The sequence below is a fragment of the Heteronotia binoei genome, chromosome 3, assembly GCF_032191835.1.
Source record: "Heteronotia binoei isolate CCM8104 ecotype False Entrance Well chromosome 3, APGP_CSIRO_Hbin_v1, whole genome shotgun sequence".
Taxonomy (NCBI): domain Eukaryota; kingdom Metazoa; phylum Chordata; class Lepidosauria; order Squamata; family Gekkonidae; genus Heteronotia; species Heteronotia binoei.
The window spans coordinates 179151623-179175532 of record NC_083225.1 but is presented as its reverse complement, the minus strand read 5'-3'; the positions used below and the strand labels follow the sequence as shown (position 1 = coordinate 179175532).

The 23910-nt window shown below is 46.1% G+C and overlaps 1 protein-coding gene across 6 annotated transcripts in view; it reads right to left on the bottom strand.

Moving 5' to 3' along the window:
• The window catches only part of NOX4 (NADPH oxidase 4), a 191178-nt gene that overhangs the window by 100544 nt on the left and 66724 nt on the right, over positions 1–23910 (bottom strand). For all 6 annotated transcript variants that reach the window (XR_009555216.1, XM_060234961.1, XM_060234959.1 and 3 more), the window contains exons 8-10: positions 16337–16565; positions 13858–14025; positions 11340–11402 (exon numbers count right to left, since the gene is read on the bottom strand). Coding sequence is in view for 5 of the 6 variants with exons in the window: in XM_060234961.1 (XP_060090944.1) it covers positions 11340–11402; positions 13858–14025; positions 16337–16565 (460 nt within the window). In the remaining variant the exon portion in view is untranslated. The remainder of the gene's footprint in view (positions 1–11339; positions 11403–13857; positions 14026–16336; positions 16566–23910) is intronic.

Here is a 23910-nt window from a genome sequence, read left to right as displayed (position 1 = left end):
GACTCATAAAAGCTTCTACCCCGCCACACATTTTGTCCGTCTTTAAGGGGTTACTGGGCTATAATTCTAATGGGAAACATACTTCCTTCGAGCCTTATTCAAACAGATAGGTTTTTCAACTAGCACCAAAAAAATGATACAGGGAAAAGCAGCATTTTTGAATGTTTTCTTCAGACCTCACGATTCTTGGAAGAACACGCCCCCCCCCCCCAAAAAAAAAAGGGAAGGTTGGGTTTTTTGATCTACTACCAAAGGGAGGGGGAAGAGAGAGAAAGAGAGTCTTGAAAAGGCAGCAAACTGTAGCTTGTCTGGTTTTCACAGAAAACAGATTTTTAATTTTTTTTTGTTAATCTTTTCTGTTTTGTTTTAGTTTCAAACTGGTTTGTCTAGGAAACAAAGGCAAGGGGTGATGACAAATCCAGACTCGCTATTTTTTTTTTTCAAAGTTAAAACAGCCAATCAAAGTAGCAGATAGTCGTCTTCGGTCTGACTCATGGAAACAGAATTGTGTTAAGTGGGGTCAGGCACCTTTTAACTAATGAATCAGACAATTCAAACGGCAGATGATGTCTGAAAAGAGTCCCTCCGTGTTGCCTCCTCCTCCGTCTTATTTATATAAAAACTGTTGATAGCAAGAAAAATGGGCTGCAGGAGAAAACCATTCAAAGAAGGGAATTTCTTACTACGGTTTCTACTATTATCGAAAGGTTATTCGAGACCCAAGCTATACCTAGGGTGATTACAGACCGACACTTTGGGCCAACTCAGAGATGCCTTAGAAATCGAGCAGAAAAATCCTTCCACGCACAAACTTCTGCCACCTGTCTTCGTCCCATACTCACTCCGTCCTCCACCCTCCGCAGTGCAACTCAAAAGGCTACCACTTGTGAAGTGGTAGCGAATTTTTGAACCGAACGCCAGTCGCCTCCTCACCGTCTGGAAGCGGAAGGGCGCAAGTGAGGTGCCTTGGTGGTGTGAAACCGCCAAGCCACATCTTAAAAAAAAAAAAACCTATTCAGAGCACATATGCGCATGTGCACATGCGTGCGCATGACCACTAAAATGTATGGGGGGAAACCCAAACCGAGCGATGGCGATGGTGCGCAACGGCTGTCTGATCATGCCTGTGTCACCCCGCGGATGGGATGGGGATGGCTTGCAGGGGAGCATGTGGAGGCTTCGGGATGGCTTTTCTTGGGCCATCCCGATTCGGGACACCTGCAATCCGGCCCACAATGCCCGCTTGTTATCAGCCCTAATGTTCTTTCTTTGTCTGCTATGAATCATTTCAAGGGTTGAGGCTAAAAGGTTTTTTGCTCATCCTATACCAAGACCCAAAATCTACAGAAGACTCTGATTGCCTGTAGTAGCTATTGAAAGGCCATCCTCAGAATACCTAATCCCAGTTCGATGACTCTCACTACAGTTTATCCCATGGGTGTCAAACATGTGGCCTGTGGGTCAAATCAGCACCCGGAGGGCTCCTATCAGGCCCCCAAGCAACTGGCTTCTTTCTCTCTCTCTTGCTTCCTTCTGCAACGCAGCTTGCTTTGCCAGGCTTGCTCAATCGCACAAGAGCTGTAGAGCAAAGCCTCAATTTTCTCCATTGTCTGAGGCTCCTGTCTTGGGGAGGAAGAGGGAAGGGATAGCTTGCTTTGCCAGGCTCTCTCAATCGCACAGCAGCGCTACTGATCCAAGCTTCTCTTCCTTCTACTGGCTGATGCTCCTCCCCCTCCTGGTCCCCTGGGGAAGGAAGGAAAGAGCTAGAGTGCATGGGAGTGTTACAAAGAAAGCACCACTAAGACCAACAAGTGCTAATGTTTTCAGCATGTTTTATTTTAATTTTTAAAAAATCTTTAATTGTGTTTGTCTTTGTCCACTATAAAGTTTATGTCTCTACTCCCTGGCATCACATTTTATGACACACACGGCCCAGCTTGACAAGCCCTCATTTATGTCAGATCCAGCCCTCATAACAAATGAGTTCAACACCCTTGGTTTATCCAGCTTCTTCCAGCACCATACAGGGACAAGTCAATGTTAAAGGGTTGTATGTCCATGGGGAACAGTTCATGTGTTCTGCAGGAGTCAGGTAGAACAGGGGTGGCCAACAGTAGCTCTCCAGATGTTTTTTGCCTACAACTCCCATCAGCCCTAGCCATTGACCATGCTGGCCGTTGGCCACCCCTGAGGTAGAAGAAGAAGAAAAGTCACTTTTTACACCCCATATTTCTCTGTCTTTATCTTTAAGGAGTCTCCAAGTGGCTTACAATCGCCTTCCCTTCCTCTCTCCACAACAGACAGCATAGTTGGTAGCAGATGGCCAGTTTGGGGCAGCTTGAAGCCGCTCCAAAGAGAGCCAGCCAGAAATAAAAGCACCCCGAAGCTTCCAGTTGGGGCTCAGAAAAGGGGTGGGCTGTGGGTCCCCGGGAAGTATCTGGAACACTCCCACATACAGTTCGCGGCTCCCTGAGCGCTCTCCGGGCACTTCGCAGCCTCCCAGATGGCCAGGGAGGTGCCTTGCAGCCGCCGCAGTGAAAAGGCACCACTTTCAAAGTGGTGCCTTTTCAAGCTGGCTCCCAGCAAGCGGGGTGGGACGGGGGTGGGAGACAGATGTGTGTGGATACACTTTTGGTCTGCCTGCCTCCCGTCCCCCTGAGCGGCTTTAAATGCCCGTCTGTTCTCAGCCCATGTGAGGTAAATAGGGCTGAGAGAGTCCTGAGAGAACTTTGACCAGCCCAAGTTCACCCAGCAGACCTCGCATGGAGAAGAAGTGGGGACTCAAACCCTGCTCTCCGGAACAGAGTCTGCTGTCCTTAAACACTAACACCCCACTGGCTTCGAGGAATTTGGTTGTCAAGAGTTCGGATTTAAAAGCAGTCCATTTAGATGACACTTACCTGGCAACAGTCAGCACTGTTTATGTGCCATGACTGTATCACCCTAGCACAGAAACAAGATTTATTATTTTTAAGGCTGCAAACAGGCATCCGGGCAAGCAAGGCATTGTGGGAGGTGTTCCCACAACGCCCAGCTTCCCCGGGTGATCCAGCCTGCCACGGAACAGCCAGACCATGGAGTCAGTTCTGACTCCTCTGATGAGAAACAGCTGGGATTCTGTGCCTACCAGCCAGCTGTAGCCGAGCAACCGGATAGGGAATCCCAGATTGCTGTGGACACACAGCCACGAGGCAGTGAGATGCTGCTTTGATCTCCCAGCCCTGAGCTGAGAGTTCAGGGCCAACCAGCTGACCGAGGTTCGCCAGGTACGCAAGAAGGAACATTGACAGACGGAAGGTGAAGCAGCTGGCACAGGTGTAACATTGGGCTTGGAGTGCACAAACGTATGGGGAGGAGCCAGGTGGGCAGCTGTGTTGGTCTGAAGCCACAAAATAAAGTTGGGAGTCCCGTGGCACCTTGAAGACCAGCCAAGTTTTATTCAGAATGTAAGCTTTCCTATGCTAAAAGCACACTTCTCATCAGACAATAGCATGGAATGTAATTAGCGACTCACTATATATGTAAGGAAGAGCCCCCATGGCGCGGAGTGGTAAAGCTGCAGTACTGCAGTCGGAGCCCTCTGCTCATGACCCGAGTTCGATCCCAGTGAAAGCTGGTTCAGGTAGCCGGCTCCAGGTTGACTCAGCCTTCCATCCTTCCGAGGTCAGTAAAAGGAGTACCTGGCTTGCTGGAGGGAAAGTGTAGATGACTGGGGAAGGCAATGGCAAACCACCCTGTAAAAAGTCTGCCGTGAAAATGTTGTGAAAGCAACGTCACCCCAGAGTCGGAAATGACTGGTGCTTGCACAGGGGACCTTTCCTTTCATATATGTAAGACTGCTAATTCCATTCCATGCTATTGTCTGATGAAGTGTGCTTTTAGCACACGAAAGCTTACGTTAGGGTCACCAATCCCTAGGTGGGGGCAGGGGATCCCCCGGTTTGGAGGCCCTCCTCCCACTTCAGGGTCATCAGAAAGTGTGTGTGGGGGGGAGATCTGCTGGGCACACAATTATTCCCTATGGAGACGGATTCCCATAGGGTATAATGGAGATTTGTTCCGTGGGTATCTGAGGCTCTGGGAGGAGGCTTTTGTGAGATAGAGGCACCAAATTTCAGCATAGCATCCAGTGCCTCTCCCCAAAATACCCTCCACATTTCAAAAAGATTAGACCAGGGGGTCCAATTCTATAAGCCCCCTAAGAAGGTGCCCCTATCCTCCATTATTTCCAATGGAGGGAAGGCATTTAAAAAGTGTGCGGCCCCTTTAAATGTGATGGCCAGAACTCCCTTTGGAGTTTAATCATGTTTGTCACAACCTCACTCCTGGCTCCACCCCCAAAGTCTCCTGGCTCCACCCCCAAAGTCCCCAGATATTTCTTGAATTTGACTTGGCAACCCTAGCTTACGGTTTTGAATAAAATTTGTTGGTCTTCAAGGTGCCACTGGACTCCAACTTTATTGTATGGGGGAGGAGTTCTTCAGCAAGGCTTCGACACGTTCCCTTAGATGCTGACCTGCTGCTGCTATATCGGACTTGCTTTTTGGAAAACCGACCTTGGCCTGCTCAGACCACTCCTGTATAATTTACAGACTCTGTTTATTAAACTCCAGCATCCCTCCTCTGATAACCAGCTCCTGTTATCTGCCTGAGTTAACTCTGTGCACATCGGGACCTGCATGGAGCAGACGGCACCCAGAGGTTACAATCCTTCCCCCCCGCATCAAGTCACAACTGACTTAGGGTTTTCAAGGCAAGAGATGAACACAGGTGGCTTGTGATTGCCTCCCTCCAGATCACACCTCTTGACTTCGTTTGTTGTCTCTCACCCAAATACCTACCAGGGCCAACCCTGCTTAACTTCCAAGTTCTGACCAGATCCAGCAAGCCTGTTCAAAGAACATAAGAGAAGCCATCTTGGATCAGGCCAATGGCCCATCCAGCCCAACACTCTGTGTCACATAAGATCATAAGAGAAGCCATCTTGGATCAGGCCAATGGCCCATCCAGTCCAACACTCTGTGTCACATAAGATCATAAGAGAAGCCATCTTGGATCAGGCCAATGGCCCATCCAGTCCAACACTCTGAGTCACATAAGATCATAAGAGAAGCCATCTTGGATCAGGCCAATGGCCCATCCAGTCCAACACTCTGAGTCACATAAGATCATAAGAGAAGCCATGTTGGATCAGGCCAATTGCCCATCCAGTCCAACACTCTGAGTCACATAAGATCATAAGAGAAGCCATCTTGGATCAGGCCAATGGCCCATCCAGTCCAACACTCTGTGTCACACAGTGGCCAAAAAACCAAGTGCCATTAGGAGGTCCATCAGTGGAGCCAGGACACTGTTGCCCCTCTCAAGCACCAAGAATACAGACCATCACTTGCCCCAGAAAGAGAGTTCCAACAATACGCTGGACCTCTGCATCTATCCAGGTTAGGACTACAATCCCTTTGGAAAGTGAGACAGCCTCTGGTTGAATCTCAATTTCTGTTGTAACACGGGTTACCCAGTGATGTCACCGCCTGACATCAGGCCCTTGAGTCTTTTGTTCTGGCCTAGCCAAATCCAGGGGCCTTTTTTTTAGATTAGTTGTGGACTCCAGAGGATTTGCAGACAGACGTGAAACAGGTGTTGATTTTTTGCCAGATTCCCAGAACGCGGCAAAGAATCCAGACAATACAGAAGTTGAGAGGTGACGTGGAGCATTTGAGTCACCTTCTTCGGGCAAGAGGGGTCATTTGGTTAAGGGGCTTATGTAATGGGTGGGCCTGCGAATAGCAGCGGCAGCGATGGCAAGGGAGGCTGATTTTGGAGCTCCGGAGACTGTGGGAGACCGGCAGCCTCCGGGATCGCATGAAAACGCGGCTCCTGCAAACCGGCGACTCTCACAAGGGAAGAAAACAGTCAAGCGTAATGCGTTAAGCAGCTCCAGGTCTGCAGTATATCAGCTAAGCGGTTCAACATGATCTCCAGATGTCTCTCATTTAAAAGTGCGGTGCTTCGTTTCAGGGCTTTATTTATTAAACATGTTATACCAGTGCACTGTTAAGAAATGTGAGCAACAAACAACGGTCGCATTCCTATCCCTAAAGGCTAACGGTTCCCCCTTTTTCCCACTGCTGCTATTGATACCATGCAATAAACTGTATATACAGACGCAAGCGTTTTCAAGATCTACAATAGCTAACATGCAGAAAGTTCGTGTACGGCACTGGTTAGGGGAGCGATTCTCACAGCAGGTCTACTCAGAAGCAGTGTTCCCTCCAGGGCTTTTTTTTGTAGAAAAAGCCCAGCAGGAACTCATTTGCATATTAGATCACACACCCCTGGCCTTTTCTTTAATGGATATGTTTGTTGAACATATGAAGCTGCCTTATACTGAATCAGACCCTCGGTCCATCAAAGTCAGTATTGTCTACTCAAACTGGCAGCGGCTCTCCAGGGTCTCAAGCTAAGGTTTTTCACACCTATTTGCCTGGACCCTTTTTTGGAGATGCCGGGGATTGAACCTGGGACCTTCTGCTTACCAAGCAGATGCTCTACCACTGAGCCACCGTCCCTCCCCAATGGCCTCACCATTGTTTCACACCAGGAATTCATTTGCATAATAGGTCAGCAGGAATTCATTTGCATATCAGGCCACACCCCCTGATGCCAAGCCAGAAAGAACTGCCTTCCTATGCATTCCTGCTCAAAAAAAGCCCCCATTCCCTCTAAGCTGAGTTGGCATGAGCTAGCTCACAGATTTTTAGCCTTTAGTTCACACATTTTTGTTTTAGCTCAGGAAGGATGACCTTCGAGCACACTAATTTATGCAGCAGCTCACAATTTTAATGCCATCAGCTCACAAAGTAGAATTTCTACTCACAAGACTCTATAGCTTAGAGGAAACACAGCAGCAGCAGAAGAAGAAGATATTGAATTTATATCCCGCCCTCTGCCAGAGCTATGGCTGACCCAAGGCCATGCTACCAGGTGCAAGTGGAGGAGTGGGGAATCAAACCCGGTTCTCCCAGATAAGAGTCCGCACACTTAACCACTACTGCAGAAGTAAGCCCCATTTTTATGCAGTGGCCCTTTCTCCCAGGAGCAATTCTCACAGCAGATCGACAACAGCTAATGTGTGGAGAATTAGTGCACAACACCAGTTACAGGACTATGAAGAGGCGGCATATACATATGCTAGATGAATCCAGAAACACACAGGAATGCAGTTCCAGCTTGCTTTATATCAGGGGGTGTGGCCTAATATGCAAATGAATTCCTGCTGGGCTTTTTCTACAAAAAAGCCCTGCATGAAACAATGGTGGTGTCAGGGGGTGTGGCCTAATAGGCAAATGAGTTCCTGCTGAGCTTTTCCTACAAAAAAGCCCTGTGTGAAACAATGGTGGTGTCAGGGGGTGTGGCCTGATATGCAAATGAGTTCCTGCTGGGCTTTTTCCACAAAAAAAGCCCTGTGTGGAACAGTGGTGGTGTCAGGGGGTGTGGCCTAATATGAAAATGAGTTCCTGCTGGGCTTTTTCTACCAAAAAAAAAGCCATGGATAAATCAATAAAAATGTTCTAGCAAGACAACCCCTCAGTCTATCAGTTAATTTATTGTTTTATCCTATGTACCCTTCAAGAGTGTGTCTATGGTTGTCTCCTCCTCTGTAACACCCTCGCAACAACCCTTTGAGGTGGGTTACACTAAGAGAGAATGACTAGCGCACAAGGCTGGCTCTACCACTAGGCAAATTAGGTGACTGCCTAGGGCGCCAGCCTTCTGGGGGTACCAAACTGGGCACCCCCCCATATGACTTGAGTGACATTATCAGTGCAAAGGGGGGCACCAAAAATTAGCCTTGCGTAGGGTGCCAGGAAGTCTAGGATCTGCCCTGCTAGCACAAGCTCATCCACTGAATTGTGTCATGGCTCTACAAGGATTTGAACCCACATCTCTCCAGTTCCGCTTCAACCATCGCTGAACAGGAGCCAAACAGCTGTACGCCAATCACATTAATTGCATTTATTGTATGCTGCCTCTTCAAACACTGCATTCATTTTTTGCAGCCGTTACTGAAATCCAGAGAAAGCACATGGGGAAGGGAGGAATTACAGACTTCCACTTACACAAAATTAACTTCTTTGTTATTAGAAAAGCTCTCATGATGCGGCACCTGTTCATTTCTGAAAGAGCCAAAAACAGCTGGGGAATATCCATGCACGGCATTCACAAAAGGCAAACACACAGCCGTGGGATCATATGGCTGGCACTCAAATCCAACGACTCCCCTGGATATAAAGCTACTGTTATTTCCTGCTGAAATAAATATTGACACTATACTGAAAGTAGAGTTGCCAGGTCTGTGCTGGGAAATACCTGGAGACTTTGGAGGTAGATCCAGGAGAGGGCGGGGTTTGGGGAAGGGAGGGGCCTCAGCCTGGGACGATGAGTCCGCCCTTCAAAGCAGCCATTTTCTCCTGATATAGAAGGCCTCAAAAGAAAATGGCAGCTTTGAAGGGTGGACTCTATGGCATCGTCCCAGGCTGAGGCCCCTCCCCAATATTCTCTATTTCTAATATTTTTACAGTATTCTTTATTTTTAATGTATGCTGAACTTATTGAATCCTTTCCTTTTTTTACCTTTGTTGGTATACTGATATGCAGAATGTAACATTTCTATATTTACTTTCATCTCTGTCTCCTATCACCTATTCCCTTTCCCTTTTTTCCCCTTTCTATAGAAAATTTAATAAAAATTCTTGAATAAAAAGGAGCCATTTTCTCTAGGGAAGCTGATCTCTGCCAGCTGGAGATCAATCGGAAAAGCGGGAGATTTCCAGGCCCCACCTGGAGGCTGGCAACCCTAACGGAAAGCCTGAGCGTTCACTGCCTGTACCACAACTTTCCCATAATCCAAATCACTAGCTCTGCCATGAAAGTTTCCTGGGTGACCTTGGCCCCCTCACAACCTCTCAGTCTAACCTACCCTGCAAGGCTGTTGTTATGAGGAAAGAGCAGAAGAGGGAAGATGATAAGCAGCCTGGGATCCTGTTTAGGGAGAGGAGGAGGAGGAGGAGGAGGAGGAGGAGGAGGGAGGAGGAGGAGGAGGAGGAGGAGGAAGGAGAAGGAGAAGGAGAAGGAGAAGGAGAAGGAGAAGGAGAAGGAGAAGGAGAAGGAGAAGGAGAAGGAGAAGGAGAAGGAGAAGAGAAGAAGAAGAAGAAGAAGGAGAAGAAGAAGAAGAAGAAGAAGAAGAAGAAGAAGAAGAAGAAGAGAGAAGAAGAAGAAGAAGAAGAAGAAGAAGAAGAAAGAAGAAGAAGAAGAAGAAGAAGAAGAAGAAGAAGAAGAAGAAGAAACCCAGACCTGGAAATTCCAAAGCTCTATACAGCGAACACCTAGAGAACCTACACAAAGTGGAAACACTTTTTGAGCACTCACAATCTTATATACCAATTTCGAATTAAGACAAAATTTTTCTCCATCTCCCAAATACTAGAACTTGAGGGCATCCATTGAAGCTGATGGGCAGTAGATTCAGGATGGATAAAAGGTGATTAAAACAAAAAAAAGTGATTAAAATTGGGAATTCACTGTCAGACAGCGTAGTGATGACCAAGAGCATAAACAGCTTTAACGGGGAATAGACAGCTTCTGGAGGATAAGTCTATCAGTGCTACTAGTCACATGGTGACTAAAGAGAACCCCCACATTCAGAGGCACTAAACCTCCAGTATCCAGAGCCAGGAGGCAACATCGGGGGAAGGCCTCAGCCTCTATGCCCTGTTCTTGGCCCTCCAGAGGAACTGGCTGGCCACTGTAAGACAGGATGCTGGACTAGATGGGCTACTTGCTGCTCTATTCCAGCAGGGAATAGAGTGGAAGGCTGGCCCTTGATAGTTAAATAGGACCTCCATGTTCACAGACAATATACCTCTGAATGCTAGCCAATGGGAGGCAATAATGAGGGAGGTGTCGCTCCTGGGGCTGCCACTGTGGACCTTCTGGGGCCACCACTGGGGACCTGTCAACTGCAAGGACCAAAAGATGCTGAATTAAATGGACTATTGATCAGATTCTCAAGCTGAAGAGGGAAGAAAGGATGCTGTAAGGAGAAGTGATCAGCTCTACTTTTTTTTTTTAATTCTCATAATATGAAAGAATGCAAGAAACCACAAAATGCTTTAGGCTGTAACTCAGCAACAGGTATGGTGAAAGCGACAGTTAAGAGGATGCTTATACTGTCTTTGAGACAACCCCGAGTCTAGATTTATATTGGAGCAGCAATGAGGGGAGAGGAGAGAACCACACCCTAGCCACATGTGGCTCTTTCACACATATTATGTCCCCACCACCCCACAACCACACCCTAGCCACATGTGGCTCTTTCACCACATATTATGTGGCTCTTCAAGTCCCCACCACCCCATCTGCCAGCTTGGAGAAGGCATTTGTCTCTTTAAATCACTTTGCCAAGACAGCCGGTGGCTTGGAAAATGCATTTAAAGTTAAAGTTGCTTTCTTTCATCTCCACCTCCCCATCTATCTCCCTCCCTCCCTCCCTCCCTCCCTCCCTTCCTTCCTTCTTCCTTCTTCCTTCCTTCCTTCCTTCCTTCCTTCCTTCCTTCCTTCCTTCCTTCTTCCTCCTCCCTCCCTCTCCCTCCTCCCTCATCTCATGGCTCTCAAACATCTGACATTTATTCTATGTGACATTAAGCAAGTTTGGCCACCCATGCTTTAGGCAAAGTAGCAGCCCCAGGAAGAAATATGAACTGGGTTTGAGTAGGTGGGGGGCTAGAAATGTCTTTCCACTGCTCAGGCCAGAGGAAGGAGATCTTAAATTATCAGCCTTTCAGGCGCACATTTGGCCCCGTCCCTTCTTTAACAATGCTGTCCCAAAACACAGGCTTTGTCTTGCAATTAAGATACTTACCGTACAAACAAAATATGCACTGGTACAATAGCGATATATCCTGGGGAGATTCAAAGTAATCCATCGCTAAATGCTACCTGCTGTCATAGACTGTGCACAACGGGGAATCCATTAGCTTGCCTGCATGGGAGAGGATTCTAAGGCTTGCTTCTCCAAAGAGCCTTCTCAACACGCACTTGCTTTTGCTACATCAGTTCCCCTTAGTAACAATAAATATGGCTTTCACAGCACACAGGTTGATTCTTTGCAGGCTTAAGCCTGTGTCAGTCCTGTGGGTTTTATACCTCCCCGTAAAAAACCTACTGCCTAAACTCTGGGAAATCCTTCATATCTAACAATAGCCTGTGCAGGAGTGCATGCACAAAAAATGCTCTTTAAACACACAAACACACAAAGGAATAATGCAAAATTTACTTACAAGTGTGAGGGTAAATGGATGGCTTTCCAAAGACGACACACTGGGACAGTGTAGGATAACATACTGAAATAAATCATCCAGAGAAGGGGGAAAAAATGAATAAAGAGAAACAGAACAATTTATGGGTGCTGCTACTAATTTGGGGCTTGTTCCAAGGATACATGTTTCAAAATCTGTATTCAGAGGCAGTCAACCTCTGAATCCCAAAGCCAGGAGGCAAAATCAGGGGAAGGCCTCAGCCGCTGTGCCCTGTTGTCGGCCATCCAGAGGAATTTGTTGACCACTGTGTGAGACAGGATGCTGGATTAGATGCACTGCTGGTCTGATCCAGCAGGGCTCTTCTGATGTTCTTTCAGGGGAAGACCTCAACCTCTGTGCCCTGTTGTTGGCCCTCCAGAGGAACTGGTTGGCTGCTCTGTGAGACAGGATGATGGACTTAGATGAACCACTGATCCAGCAGGGCTCTTTTTCTGTTCTTAAAAGGATTGGACATGAGACACAAAATGATTTCCAGACTACGCAAGTTCCCAGGGACCAGCTTTCTAGATGCCTCCTCTTGTGCAGCCCCACCACCAAAATGCTGCTCCTATGGGACAGACAGTGGAATTCACTGCTACAGGAGGTGGTGGTGGCTACAAGCATAGTCAGTTTCAAGAGGCAATTGGATAAACACATGGAGCAGAGGTCCAACACATGGAGCAGAGGTCCATCACTGGCTACTAGCCACAGCGTATTGTTGGAACACTCTGTCTGGGGCAGTGATGCTCTGGTATTCTTGGTGTTTAGGGGGGGCACAGTGGGAGGGCTTCTAGCCCCACTGGTGGACCTCCCTGATGGTGCTTGGCTTTTTTGGCCATTGTGTGACACAGAGTGTTGGATTGGATGGGCCATTGGCCTGATCCAACATGGCTTCTCTTATGTTGACCCCCAGGGAACAGCATTTCAAAGGGCATTTTGTGCAGCAGCAGAAGAGCAGAGGCAAGAAAGTGATGTCAACGATCTGTGGAAGTGCTCCACTGGATCTAACACATTGGCTGAGCCACAGCCACTTGGGTAGCAAGCTAAGCAGAAGTTTGAACCTTGGTTTCACTGATTCTAGCCCTGGAGCTCTATTACCACATAAACATGAGCTTTGCATTTGCAGCCTACTCCAAATGAGTAGTTCCTTTCCTTCTGGTCTGCTTCTCTCAGCAATGTATTTATTTGCCTCACTTTTATCTCATAAGAACATAAGAGAAGCCATGTTGGATCAGGCCAATGGCCCATCCAGTCCAACACTCTGTCACACAGTGGCCAAAAAAAACCCCAAGTGCCATCAGGAGGTTCACAAGTGGGGCTAGAAGCCCTTCCACTTTGCCACCCCCCCACAAGCACCAAGAATACAGAGCATCACTGCCCCCAGACAGTTCCAATAAAATGCTGTGGCTAATAGCTGCTTATGGACCTCTGCTCCATATTTTTATCCCAATCCCCTCTTGAAGCTGGCTATGCTTGTAGCAGCCACCACCTCCTGTGGCAGTGAACTCCACATGTTAATCACCTTTGGGTGAAGAAGTACTTCCTTTAATCTGTTCTAACCCGACTGCTCAGCAATTTCATTGAATGCCCACGAGTTCTGTATTGTGAGAAAGAGAGAAAAGTACTTCCTTCTCTACTTTCTCCATCCCATGCATAATCTTGTAAACCACTACCATGTCACCCCGCAGTCAATGTTTCTCCAAGCTAAAGAGCCCCAAGCGTTTTAACCTTTCTTCATAGGGAAAGTGTTCCAAACTTTAATCATTCTAGTTGCCCTTTTCTGAACTTTTTCCAATGCTATAATATCATTGTTGGGGTGCGATGACCAGAATTGCACACAGTTTTCCAAATGAGACCGCACCATCGATTTATACAGGGGCATTATGATACTGGCTGATTTGTTTTCAATTCCCTTCCTAATAATTCCCAGCACAGCGTTGGCCTTTTTTATTACAATCGCACACTGTCTTGACATTTTCAGTGAGTTATCTACCACGACCCCAAGATCTCTCTCTTGGTCAGTCTCTGCCAGTTCACAACCCATCAACTTCTATTTATAGCTGGGATTTTTGGCCCCAATGTGCATTCCTTTGCACTTGGCTGCAATGAACCTCATCTGCCAACTTGCTTCATTGAACCTTGAACACATTGAACCTCATCTTCCTCACTGAACCTCATCTCGCTTTTCTTCCAATGGGGACCCAGGATGGGCTTATATTTTTGTTCTGTCCTCCATTTTAATTTCACAAAAACCTGTGAAGGAGGTCAGCTGAGTGTGTGTCTTGCCTAAGACCACCCAGAAAGTTCCCATGGCAGAGTGGCGGTCTCCCATATCCCAGTCAGACGCTGTGTACACTACACCACACTGGCTTAGAGCGTAAGAGAAGCCATGTTGGATCAGGCCAATTGTCCTTTCTCTGTCACACAGCGCCCAAAACCCAGGTGCCATCAGGAGGCCCACCAGTAAGACTTGTGTGTCAGTTATCAAAAGTTAGCTCACCTGTCCGGGTCTTGCTCTGAAACCTTCCTTCACCATCCGTATCTCAAGGACGTTACAGGGATGGCTGATCACAGCAGTGATTGTGACAGGTTTGTTACTGCTCTGGATGTAGCGGTACAGCCTTTCCGCACAATATAAACACAACGGGCCGGAGATCCAAAGCCAAGTCTAAAGTGTAGGAGACAAAATAAGACTTAAAAAACCTATGGATTTATGCAAGTGTACCTAAACCAACAAAAAATGTAATCGAATTTTTGCTAGCAGCAGCATGAGCTGCTATATCTTCTAGGTGGAAACGTAACTCACCACCATCAATTTCTTTATGGTTTGATAATAACTGGAATTTTCCTGTTATAGAAAAGATTTCGTACTATAATCAATCTAGAGGAATTGCTGAGTGTAATTCCGACTTTCCAGTGATTTGGTTGCCCTTGTTAAATTATATGATTTTAACAGATAATGTTCCAAGTCGTGTATATCCCATAGATATGCTGCAATTGTAAGCTGAGTATTAGTCACTTATCTTACAATTCTGCATTTGGTTTTGTGCTTACCCATAATGTGCTTATTTGTTTGGAGAATGTATTTATTTTATTAAAATAACATTTAAAAAAAAAAAAAGCCTACAAGGAATTGCCTGGTTTGTTTATTTATTTATTTACGCTATATTTATATCCCGCCCATTCTATGCAGCCTCAAGGCGGCTAAAAGCATAAAATACACAATAAACAATAGCATCATGTAAAATGCATCCTACCCTGCCAAAAACAATCGGGGCTTCTTCTTTTTTTCTGTAGCAAGAACTCCTTTGCATATTAGGCCACACACCCTTGATGTAGCCAATCCACCACGAGCTTACAGGGCTCGTAGTGCAGCACCTGTCGTAAGCTCTAGGAGGATTGGCTACATCAGGGGTGTGTGGCCTAATATGCAAAGGAGCTCCTGCTACAAAAAAAGCCCTGCTAGCAATTCTAATTAGTTGCCCTCTTCGGAGGTGGGAGGAACCTCTGAATGGAAGAATGTCTCTTCATTAAGGCTCTGCAGCTGTGGGACATGCAAAGCTGCAAATATAGCAGGAACTCTTCTGCATATTAGGCCACACACCCCTGATGAAGCCAATCCTCCAAGAGCTTACAATAGGCCCTGTACTAAGAGCCCTGTAAGCTCTTGGAGGATTGGCTACATCAGGGGTGTGTGGCCTAATATGCAAAAGAATTCCTGCTACAAAAAAAGCTCTGGGTATTACCCGATTTTTTTGTATTGCATGAGCTATGCTGGTGTAAATTTTACAATTGGGTCCTCACTAAGCAAAGATTTGGATGTAAGACGGGGAAAAATTTCCTGAAAAATACCAGCCTGATGAAGGGCTTTGTTCCTGAAACATGTGTCTATCTGGAAGTCGTGTAGTACTGTGTACTGTACTCCATTTAGGTATGTTAAGATTATCTCTTCAAAACTGAATTGCATATTGCACTTATCCCTTTTGGAAGCATTATGGCTCTTTCTTCTTGAGAGAACTGTACAGGACAACGGAGTTTTCTTTCCTAGAACTGCCTCAGAGGATCATTCCGACATCCTTCACTCTGAGACGATTGCCTATTCACGAGTTGTTTGGAACTTTGGGGAATTTACATTTAGCGTATTTTTTGTTTTGCATATTTGAATTATTATTGACACCATAAAGTCATGCTAGTCTCAGAACACAGCCTTTAGGTTATTTGGCTTTAAGCTGCAAACATAGGACAGAAAGAGATGGGAACCCTACAACCAATTTTAATAGTTAGTGACCTCACCTGGGTCAAGGTCAGAACCACGGGCAGCAAATCATGAGAGACAGAATCATAGAGTTGGAAGATACCTCCAGGGTCATCTAGTCCAACCCCCTGCACAATGCAGGATACTCACTAACACCTCCCCCTAAATTCACAGGATCTTCATTGCTGTCAGTTAGCCATCTAGCCTCTGTTTAAAAGCCTCCAAGGAAGGAGAGCCCACCACCTACCAAGGAAGCCTGTTCCACTGAGGAACCGCTCTAACGGTCAGGAAATTCTTCCTTATGTTGAGCCAGAAACTCTTTCAATTTAGTTCTTCCTAATGTTGAGCCGGAAACTCTCTTAGATGCATAGACTCTCATAGAAGCTACCCTGCAAACCTTTCAACTGCTTTGTTCCTTGAGGAGCTGCACTGTTTGGGAATACTCGGGGGGGGGGTGTTAATAGAAAAAGCCCAGCAGGGACTCATTTGCATATGAGGCCATACCCCCTAATGTCAGTATTGTTTCACACATGGCTTTTTTGTAGAAAAAGCCCAGCAAGAACTTATTTGCATATTAAGCCACACCCCCTGACACCAAGCCAGCTGGAACTGCGTTCCTGCTCAAAAAAAGCCCTGGGAACACTCCATACTTTCCACAACAGCCGATGAGAGACAGATGTTTTACCACCACAAGCACAATGCATTTATAGCTTTCCATACAAACCTCAGGGAAATGTGCTTGGAATTTTGGTTCCTCTGTACAAACTCCCATGAAGCTGTTTTGGGCGGTGGGATCCAGTTCCACTGACCCTCGCGGGACAGAAAGCTGGCCGTGTTCAGACGGCGAATTTTCAAGACTGTCCATTTCTTCCCTGTCCCTTTGAACAGTGATGTTGGGGTTAAAACATCCAGGAGGGTGTTCTTTTAGATTAGTTTGGTATTTCAGAACCCCTCTGCAGGGAAAAAAAGAAAAGAAAGGACAAAGGAAGGCGGAAACGCATTAAAATAGAAGACACTGGCACTCTTTAAATTGTAGATGGTTTAATGAACAAGAAACAGCAGATCATAATGATGATTTTTAAGAACCTTAAACCCTAATTTATGCCTTCCGGGGCTCCAATGCACTGCAATCCAGCCCCATCTATGAATCTCTTCCTGAGATAATGTTTATGATCAGCCGGGCTTTTTTTGTAGCAGGAACTACTTTGTATATTAGGCCACACCCCCTGATGTAGCCAATCCTCCTGGAGCTTACAGTAAGCTCTGTACTAAGAGTCCTGTAAGCTCTTGGAGGATTGGCTACATCAGGTGGGTGTGGCCTAATATGCAAAGGAGTTCCTGCTACAAAAAAAAAGCCCTGACTAGGATGCTATGTCAGGACTCAGGAGCTCACGAAATGCTGAATAACGGCAAATCAGTCACTTCACTGGATTTCAGTATTTTGGATTAGAAAAAAAGGATGACATTTACAAAACGTTTCAACTTAGTAAAGAGGTTTAAGTCTGTGTGAAGAAGGCGGGGGGGGGAATCCCTCTTCCACTAATGGGCACCAGCTCTTTTTCTGGAATGGTTTTTCTGCCTTCGACAGTTGCACGCACGACAGAAGCATCACTCCCGGAATACCACCAAGTGCAGCCTTGACAAAAGAGCTCTTAGATCAAAATGTCCAGAAACATCTAAGCCCAGCTTTGCACAAATGTACAGGAGTGGGAGCTGAAATCGTGTGGCTCCAGGGCTTTTTTTTTTTTTAGCAGGAACTCTGCTGCATATTAGGCCACACACCCCTGATGTAGCGAATTCTCTTAGTACAGGAGGATTGCCTGCATCAAGAGGGCGTGGCCTAATGTGCAAAGGAGTCCCTGCTACAAAAAAGCCCTGTGTGGCTCCAAAGTAGGACAGGGAGGAGGAGGAGGAGGAGAAACTAGATTTATACCCCACCTTTCACTCAGAGTCTCAAAGCCATGTGTTTATTTTTATTTATCTATTTTAGTCAATTTGTATTCTGCACTTTCCCAGGATTGGGCTCAGAACAGATAACATCATAATAAAATAACAATTTACAATATACAATTTGAAAAGCAGAATAATACAGAAAACTGTAAACAAGTTATAAACAAACTATAGATGGCGAACACAGTTAGATATGTTTTACATTATACTGAAGGTCTGTAATCGTGATTAAGAATAGACGATGGTAACCCAGCAGATGATATCGCAGCAAAGAGGTCAGGCGATGGAGTAGGACGCCCGCTGCCTCAACCGAAGGCCCGGCAGAATAGCTCCATTTTACAGGCCCTACAAAAAGGTAGTAATTCTGTGAGGACCCGGATCTCTATAGGGAGCTGATTCCATCAAGCCAGGGCCAAGGCCAAAAAGGCCCTAGCCCTGGTTGAGGCAAGTCAGATGTCCTTCAGGCCAGGGATGGTCAGTAGATGTTGTGAACTAGATCTTAACAATCGTCGGGGCACATGTTCTGTTCCTCTCGCCACAACAGTCACCCTGTGAGGTAGATGGAGCTGAGAGAGCTCTGAGAAAGCTGCTCTTGAGAGAACAGCTCTGAGAGAACTGTGACTGACCCAAGAGCACCCAGCAGCTGCATGTGAATGAGTTAGGAATCAAACCTGGTCCTCCAGATTAAAGTCTGCCACTCTTAACCATTACACAAAACTGGCTCCGATTTCCCAACCACATGTCTGGATCTTTGGGAAAAGAAGGCCTTTTCTGGACTGGATAGACCACCCTACTGCTTTTCCAGCAAGATAGGAGCTCAGCAAAGCAAGATGTCTATCAGATATCTAACTTGCCCTATCTTCACAGAGAGATAAATAGATGATAGATAGATGATAGATGATTGATAGATGAAAGATGATAGATCAATAGATGGATCGATAGATCGATAGATGGATCGATAGATCGATAGATGGATCGATAGATGACAGACAGGCAGGCAGGCAGGCAGACAGGAGTTTTCATGAGTCACTAAGGAAATGAGCAATGACTTGTGAAAACTCATACCCTGCAACAAATTTTGCTAATCTTTAAGATGCCGCTGGATTCTTGATCTTTGAGAGAGAGGGGGGGGGGTGTATATATCCCATAATCATATGCAAGTTAGAATACATCCAAAAACAAAATTCTAAACTTGATTCTTCCCCCACACAACCCTCTTCACTCCCATCCTAAAACCCAAAATTGTGCTCCTGGGCTTGTACCAAAGAGACTAGTGACCCTCTTGGTTTTTTCTTTGGGTGGGGGGAACCCAGATTGTTGCTGACTATTAACTCCACCTCTGGAAAACACTGACTTGTGAATTAAAGTAAGCCTATTTTTTTGCGAAACCTGCCAGTTCTGGTATGGCAGGGGTGGCCAACGGTAGCTCTCCAGATGTTTTTTGCCTACAATTTCCATCAGCCCCAGCCATTGGCCATGCTGGTTGGGGCTGATGGGAGTTGTAGGCAAAAAATATCCGGAGAGCTACCGTTGGCCATTCCTGTGGTATGGCTCCAGCCCATCTGATATTTCCTCACTACATCGGCAGTAGAGCCTTTTGTGAAAGGGGGGGGGGGAGCCCGCAGAACTCTGAGGTGAAATTAACGGCACTGTTTCCTTCACTGTAATTACCACAGCTTTCTTTAAAACCAAAATATATTCTCCAAACATGCCTTCCTGCTCTCCGTTCAGTAATTCAGTAGAAGCCACCTTAAACAGAGGTACATTACCAAAGGCAGAGAAAGTGCCCAGCGTTTCTTCTACCATTATGGTTAGCGGGGATGGATACAGGCCCATGGGGAAACCACGCTTGAGAAAGAAGGAAAGGGAGGGGGAGGAAGTTAGCCTCCTCCGTCGAAGCAAAGGGCCAATATTGGTCTTTGCAGAAATAATATTTCTGAGAGACGTGTTGCTTTATTGGTTTTGAAGTTCTATTTATATTACAATGAAGGGGCTCTGGTTTTGAAGCCACAGCTAGGAGTCAGGAGGAGATCTACAAGGAAAGCCGGTTTCGGCTCCCGAGGCAGACATGAAGAGCTGAGTCGTGAAATGCTGAGGAGAGGTTTAAAAACCTTTATTTCTCAGTGTTTTTTTTTCCTCCTCCCCCCCCCCCAACTCCTCTTTTCCCTTCCAAAGGAAATACATTGCATACAATAGCAAATAATTAAAGCTACTGAAATCCTGAACTGGTATTAGCAAAGAAAAGGAGCATCCTCAACCTTGCATTCCCTCTTTAGGAATTAGTGTTGCGGTGAATGTATTCTCCACTTTCAATACCTGCTTTGAAATCAGCACCTTCAGTGCGGCTATATGCAGGGATGGAATTCTAGCAGGAGCTCCTTTGCATATTAGGCCACACACCCCTGATGTAGCCAATCCTTCAAGAGCTTACAAGGCTCTTTTTTGTAAGCTGATGGAGGATTGGCTACATCAGAGGGGTGTGGCCCTGTGAGGTACGTGGGGCCGAGAGAGCTCTTGCAGCAGCTGCCCTTTCAAGGACAAGTTCTACAAGAGCTATGGCTGAATCAAGGCCATTCATTCCAGCAGGTGCAAGTGGAGGTGCAAATGCAATGTAAGTCTACCTCCTGCTATTGTAAAGTTATTGTGAAAATATGCCTTACAGAAAGGAAAGGGCCAGAAATTTACTTTTTTTAAAAAAAAAAATGAAAGCTGAGAATTCAGCAAACCTGTTACATCCAAGGTTCCCTCTAAGCTATGGAGTCTTCTGAGCAAAAATCCTACTTTGTGAGCTACTGGCGTTAAAGTTGTGAGCTCCTGCATATATTAGTTTGCTCAAGGACCATCCTTCCTGAACTGAGACAAAAATGTATGATCCAGAGGCTAAAAAACTGTGAGCTAGCTCGCACTAACTCAGCTTAGAAGGGAACACCAGTTACATCTATTGCTACAACAGTATGACAATACAGAAATATTCTAGAGCTGATTTGTAAAACTATAAAGTAGCCCTCCCTCTCTCCATGGTTGCTATGGAGACAGGGCCAGCAAAAACAGCAGCCATGTGGGTAAGAAAATCCTAAATACTCCACCTAAGCAGAAGTCATTTAGGCTTTACTGTAATCTTTCCAAAAACTTGACAGCAAAGCAGGTTTCAGAAAGCTCAGGGAATTCCCCAGAGGTGCGCAAATGTGCCAGGATACGGCAGGAAAGCAGGAAAAAAACAAAAACCTGATTCCCAACGGCTTTGCCACAGGAGCTAATGGGTCCCTCTATATATTAAAATCTGACTTCTATATTACCCTGTGGAGGAAATTAACAGACACTAGACTCCACTTGGTGCTGGAGAAGACTCTTGAGAGTCCCTTGGACTGCAAGAAGATCCAATCAGTCAGCCCTAAGGGAAATCAACCCTGACTGCTCCCTGGAAGGTCAGATGCTGAAACTGAAGCTCAAATACTGTGGCCACCAAATGAGAAGGGAACGTTCACTGGAGAAGACCCTGATGCTGGGAAAGACAGAAGGCAAAAGAAGAAGGGGGTGGCAAAAGATGAGATGGCCGAACAGCGTTATTGATGTAACTAACACGAATTTGAGCATACTTCGGAGGATGGTGGAAGACAGGAGGGCCTGGCGTGACTTGGTCCATGGGGTCGCAAAGAGTCAGACTTGACTCTGTGACTGAACAACAACAAAGACTCCACTTGCTGGGTTTTAGCAGGAGCAAGTTGGATACTGACAAGATCAGCAGCACGCTCTGCAGCGAATAAAACGTCTGCATATCTTCGACTTTATTAGCATCACAAAGACAGCCTGTAGGGTATGTTTCCCCTTTGCAATTGGGATTGCCTTCTCAAAGGTGCCCTTGCCAGGTTTAAAATCTGTAATAGTTTCTCAACAGAACAGAGCATTTATGCTTGCGAGATTAAACTCTGCTCCTTCCCGAGTCATAAAAATACCGCCCCCCAAAAAACTCTGACAGACTTCGTGGTTGCGCTTCTGGACAGATAGAAACTTCAGAGCATTACTGGAATATGGCACCTCCCACAGTATTAGGGATTTGTAGATTACGCCTCTTTTCAGTGCTAATGAGGGGCTGCTAGCATCAAATAAGGTTGAACATATGAAGCGGCCTTATGCTGAATCAGACTCTCAGTCCATCAAAGTCAGTATTGTCTACTCAGACTGGCAGCGGCTCCCCAGGATCTCAAACTGAGATTTTTCACACCTATTTTGCCTAGACGCCTTTTAGTTGGAGATGCCAGGGATTGAACCTGGGACCTTCTGCTTACCAAGCAGATGCTCTACCACTGAATCACTGTCTCTCCCCAACATGAAACTCTTGGCAGGCAGGGATTTAGGAGTTACATTGGTCATAGCCACAATTTTGGATTGCGTAATTAAATCTGAAGTACTTCAAGTGCAGTCACTGGATAGCTATCTAAATCAATTATATTGGGTTGCCTCTAGTGTGACTTTGGCTCAAGGCCTGTGGGTTCAATGAGCAGTATCATCAAAGTAAGATTCCCAACAGCAACAAAACTGGGGAAGATAACTGCAGGGCTCGCTCTAGATCATGGGAGGCCAAACTTGCTTAACATAAGAGCCACGCAGAATAAACATCAGATGTTTGAGAGCTGCAAGACACGAATGTCAGCTTTTGAGAGCCGGAAAGGAAGGAAAGAAGGCAAATAGAGGGAGGGAGGGAGAGGTGGAAAGAAAGCAATATTAACTTTAAATACATCTTCCAAGCCACCAGCTGGCTTGGCTTGGAGAAATGATTTAAAAATGCTTTCTTCAAGCCAGCTGACAAGACAGTGGAGGCTTCAAGAGTCACACAATATATATGAAAGAGTCACATGAGGCTCCCGAGCCACTACCCTATACTGTCTGGCACCCTAGGCGAAGCTAACTTCTGGCCCCCCACCCTGAAGCGATAATGTCACTGAGTCACATGGGGGGCACCCCAGGCAATGGCCGAGTTTGCCTAGTGGCACGGCCAACCCTCCCAGTGATGCTGTCATGCAACCAATGAAATTTGGCTAAATGCTGATGTCACGGAGGCCTACAAAACCAATGCATCATAAAGGCAATCCATCTCCTTGCTTGGCGTTACCTTCTCACCCCCCTCAGTGATTCCCTCCCCTAGCTGGATTTCCATGGCACCTTCACTGCTCGGCCGAAGAGAACAGCTTGCAAACGAAAGCGGTGTCAATGGCAGCCAATGCTGGCATATCATCTTCTTTTGAAAAAAAATTACAAGATATGAAAAAGAAAGCTATCACCAGGGAAGAACTGAGTTAAAACCCTGACAATGCTAGTTTTCTGCATCCGGTAAGGATTCACCCACCCGTGGAGGATTTTCAAAGCATCTTCTCTGGGTCAATGGACTGAAATTAAATCAAAAGTGTTTCCGGCTCAACATTAGGAAGAACTTCCTGACCGTTAGAGTGGTTCCTCAGTGGAACAGGCTTCCTCGGGAGGTGGTGGGCCCTCCTTCCTGGAGGTTTTTAAACAGAGGCTAGATGGCCATCTGACAGCAATGAGGATCCTGTGAATTTAGGGGGAGTCTTTGCGAGTTTCCTGCATTGTGCAAGGGGGTTGGACTAGATAACCCTGGAGGTCCCTTCCAACTCTATGATTCTATGGTTCTCTCCTCTGTGGTCTGTGTGGGACAGTCCAGGGAGAACTACACCATGTGATTCTCCTACCCGTGCAGTTCAGCGGATAACCCATCCTAGCAGCTAGGTATGGCCAACTACCCCAGGGCTTTTTTCTTTTTAGCAGGAATGCACACGAACACAGTTCCAGCTGGCTTGGTGTCAGGGGTGTGTGGCCTACTATGCAAAGTTCCTACTGGGCTTTTTCTACAAAAAAAAAAAAAACAACCCTGTGTGAAACAATGATGATGTCAGTGTGTGGGGCTTAATATGCAAATGAGTTCTTGCCGAGCTTTTTCTACCAACAACAACAACAAAAAACCCTGATCTACCCTATGGTAGAAGGAAAAGAAAGGGAAATGTAAACATCATCAAGCATCTGCCTCTGAATTCAGAGCTTCCCCTTTGACTTGCTCCACTCTGCTCCATATTTTTATCCAATTCCCTCTTAAAGTTGGCTATGCTTGCAGCCAACACCACCTCCTGTGGCAGTGAATTCCACATGTTAATCACCCTTTGGGTGAAGAAGTACTTCCTTTTAACTGTTCTAACCCGACTGCTCAGCAATTTCATTGAGTGCCCATGAATTCTCGTATTGTGAGAAAGGGAGAAAAGTCCTTCTTTCTCTACCTTCTCTATCCCATGCATAATCTTGTAAACCTCTTATCATGTCACCCCGCAGTCGACACTTCTC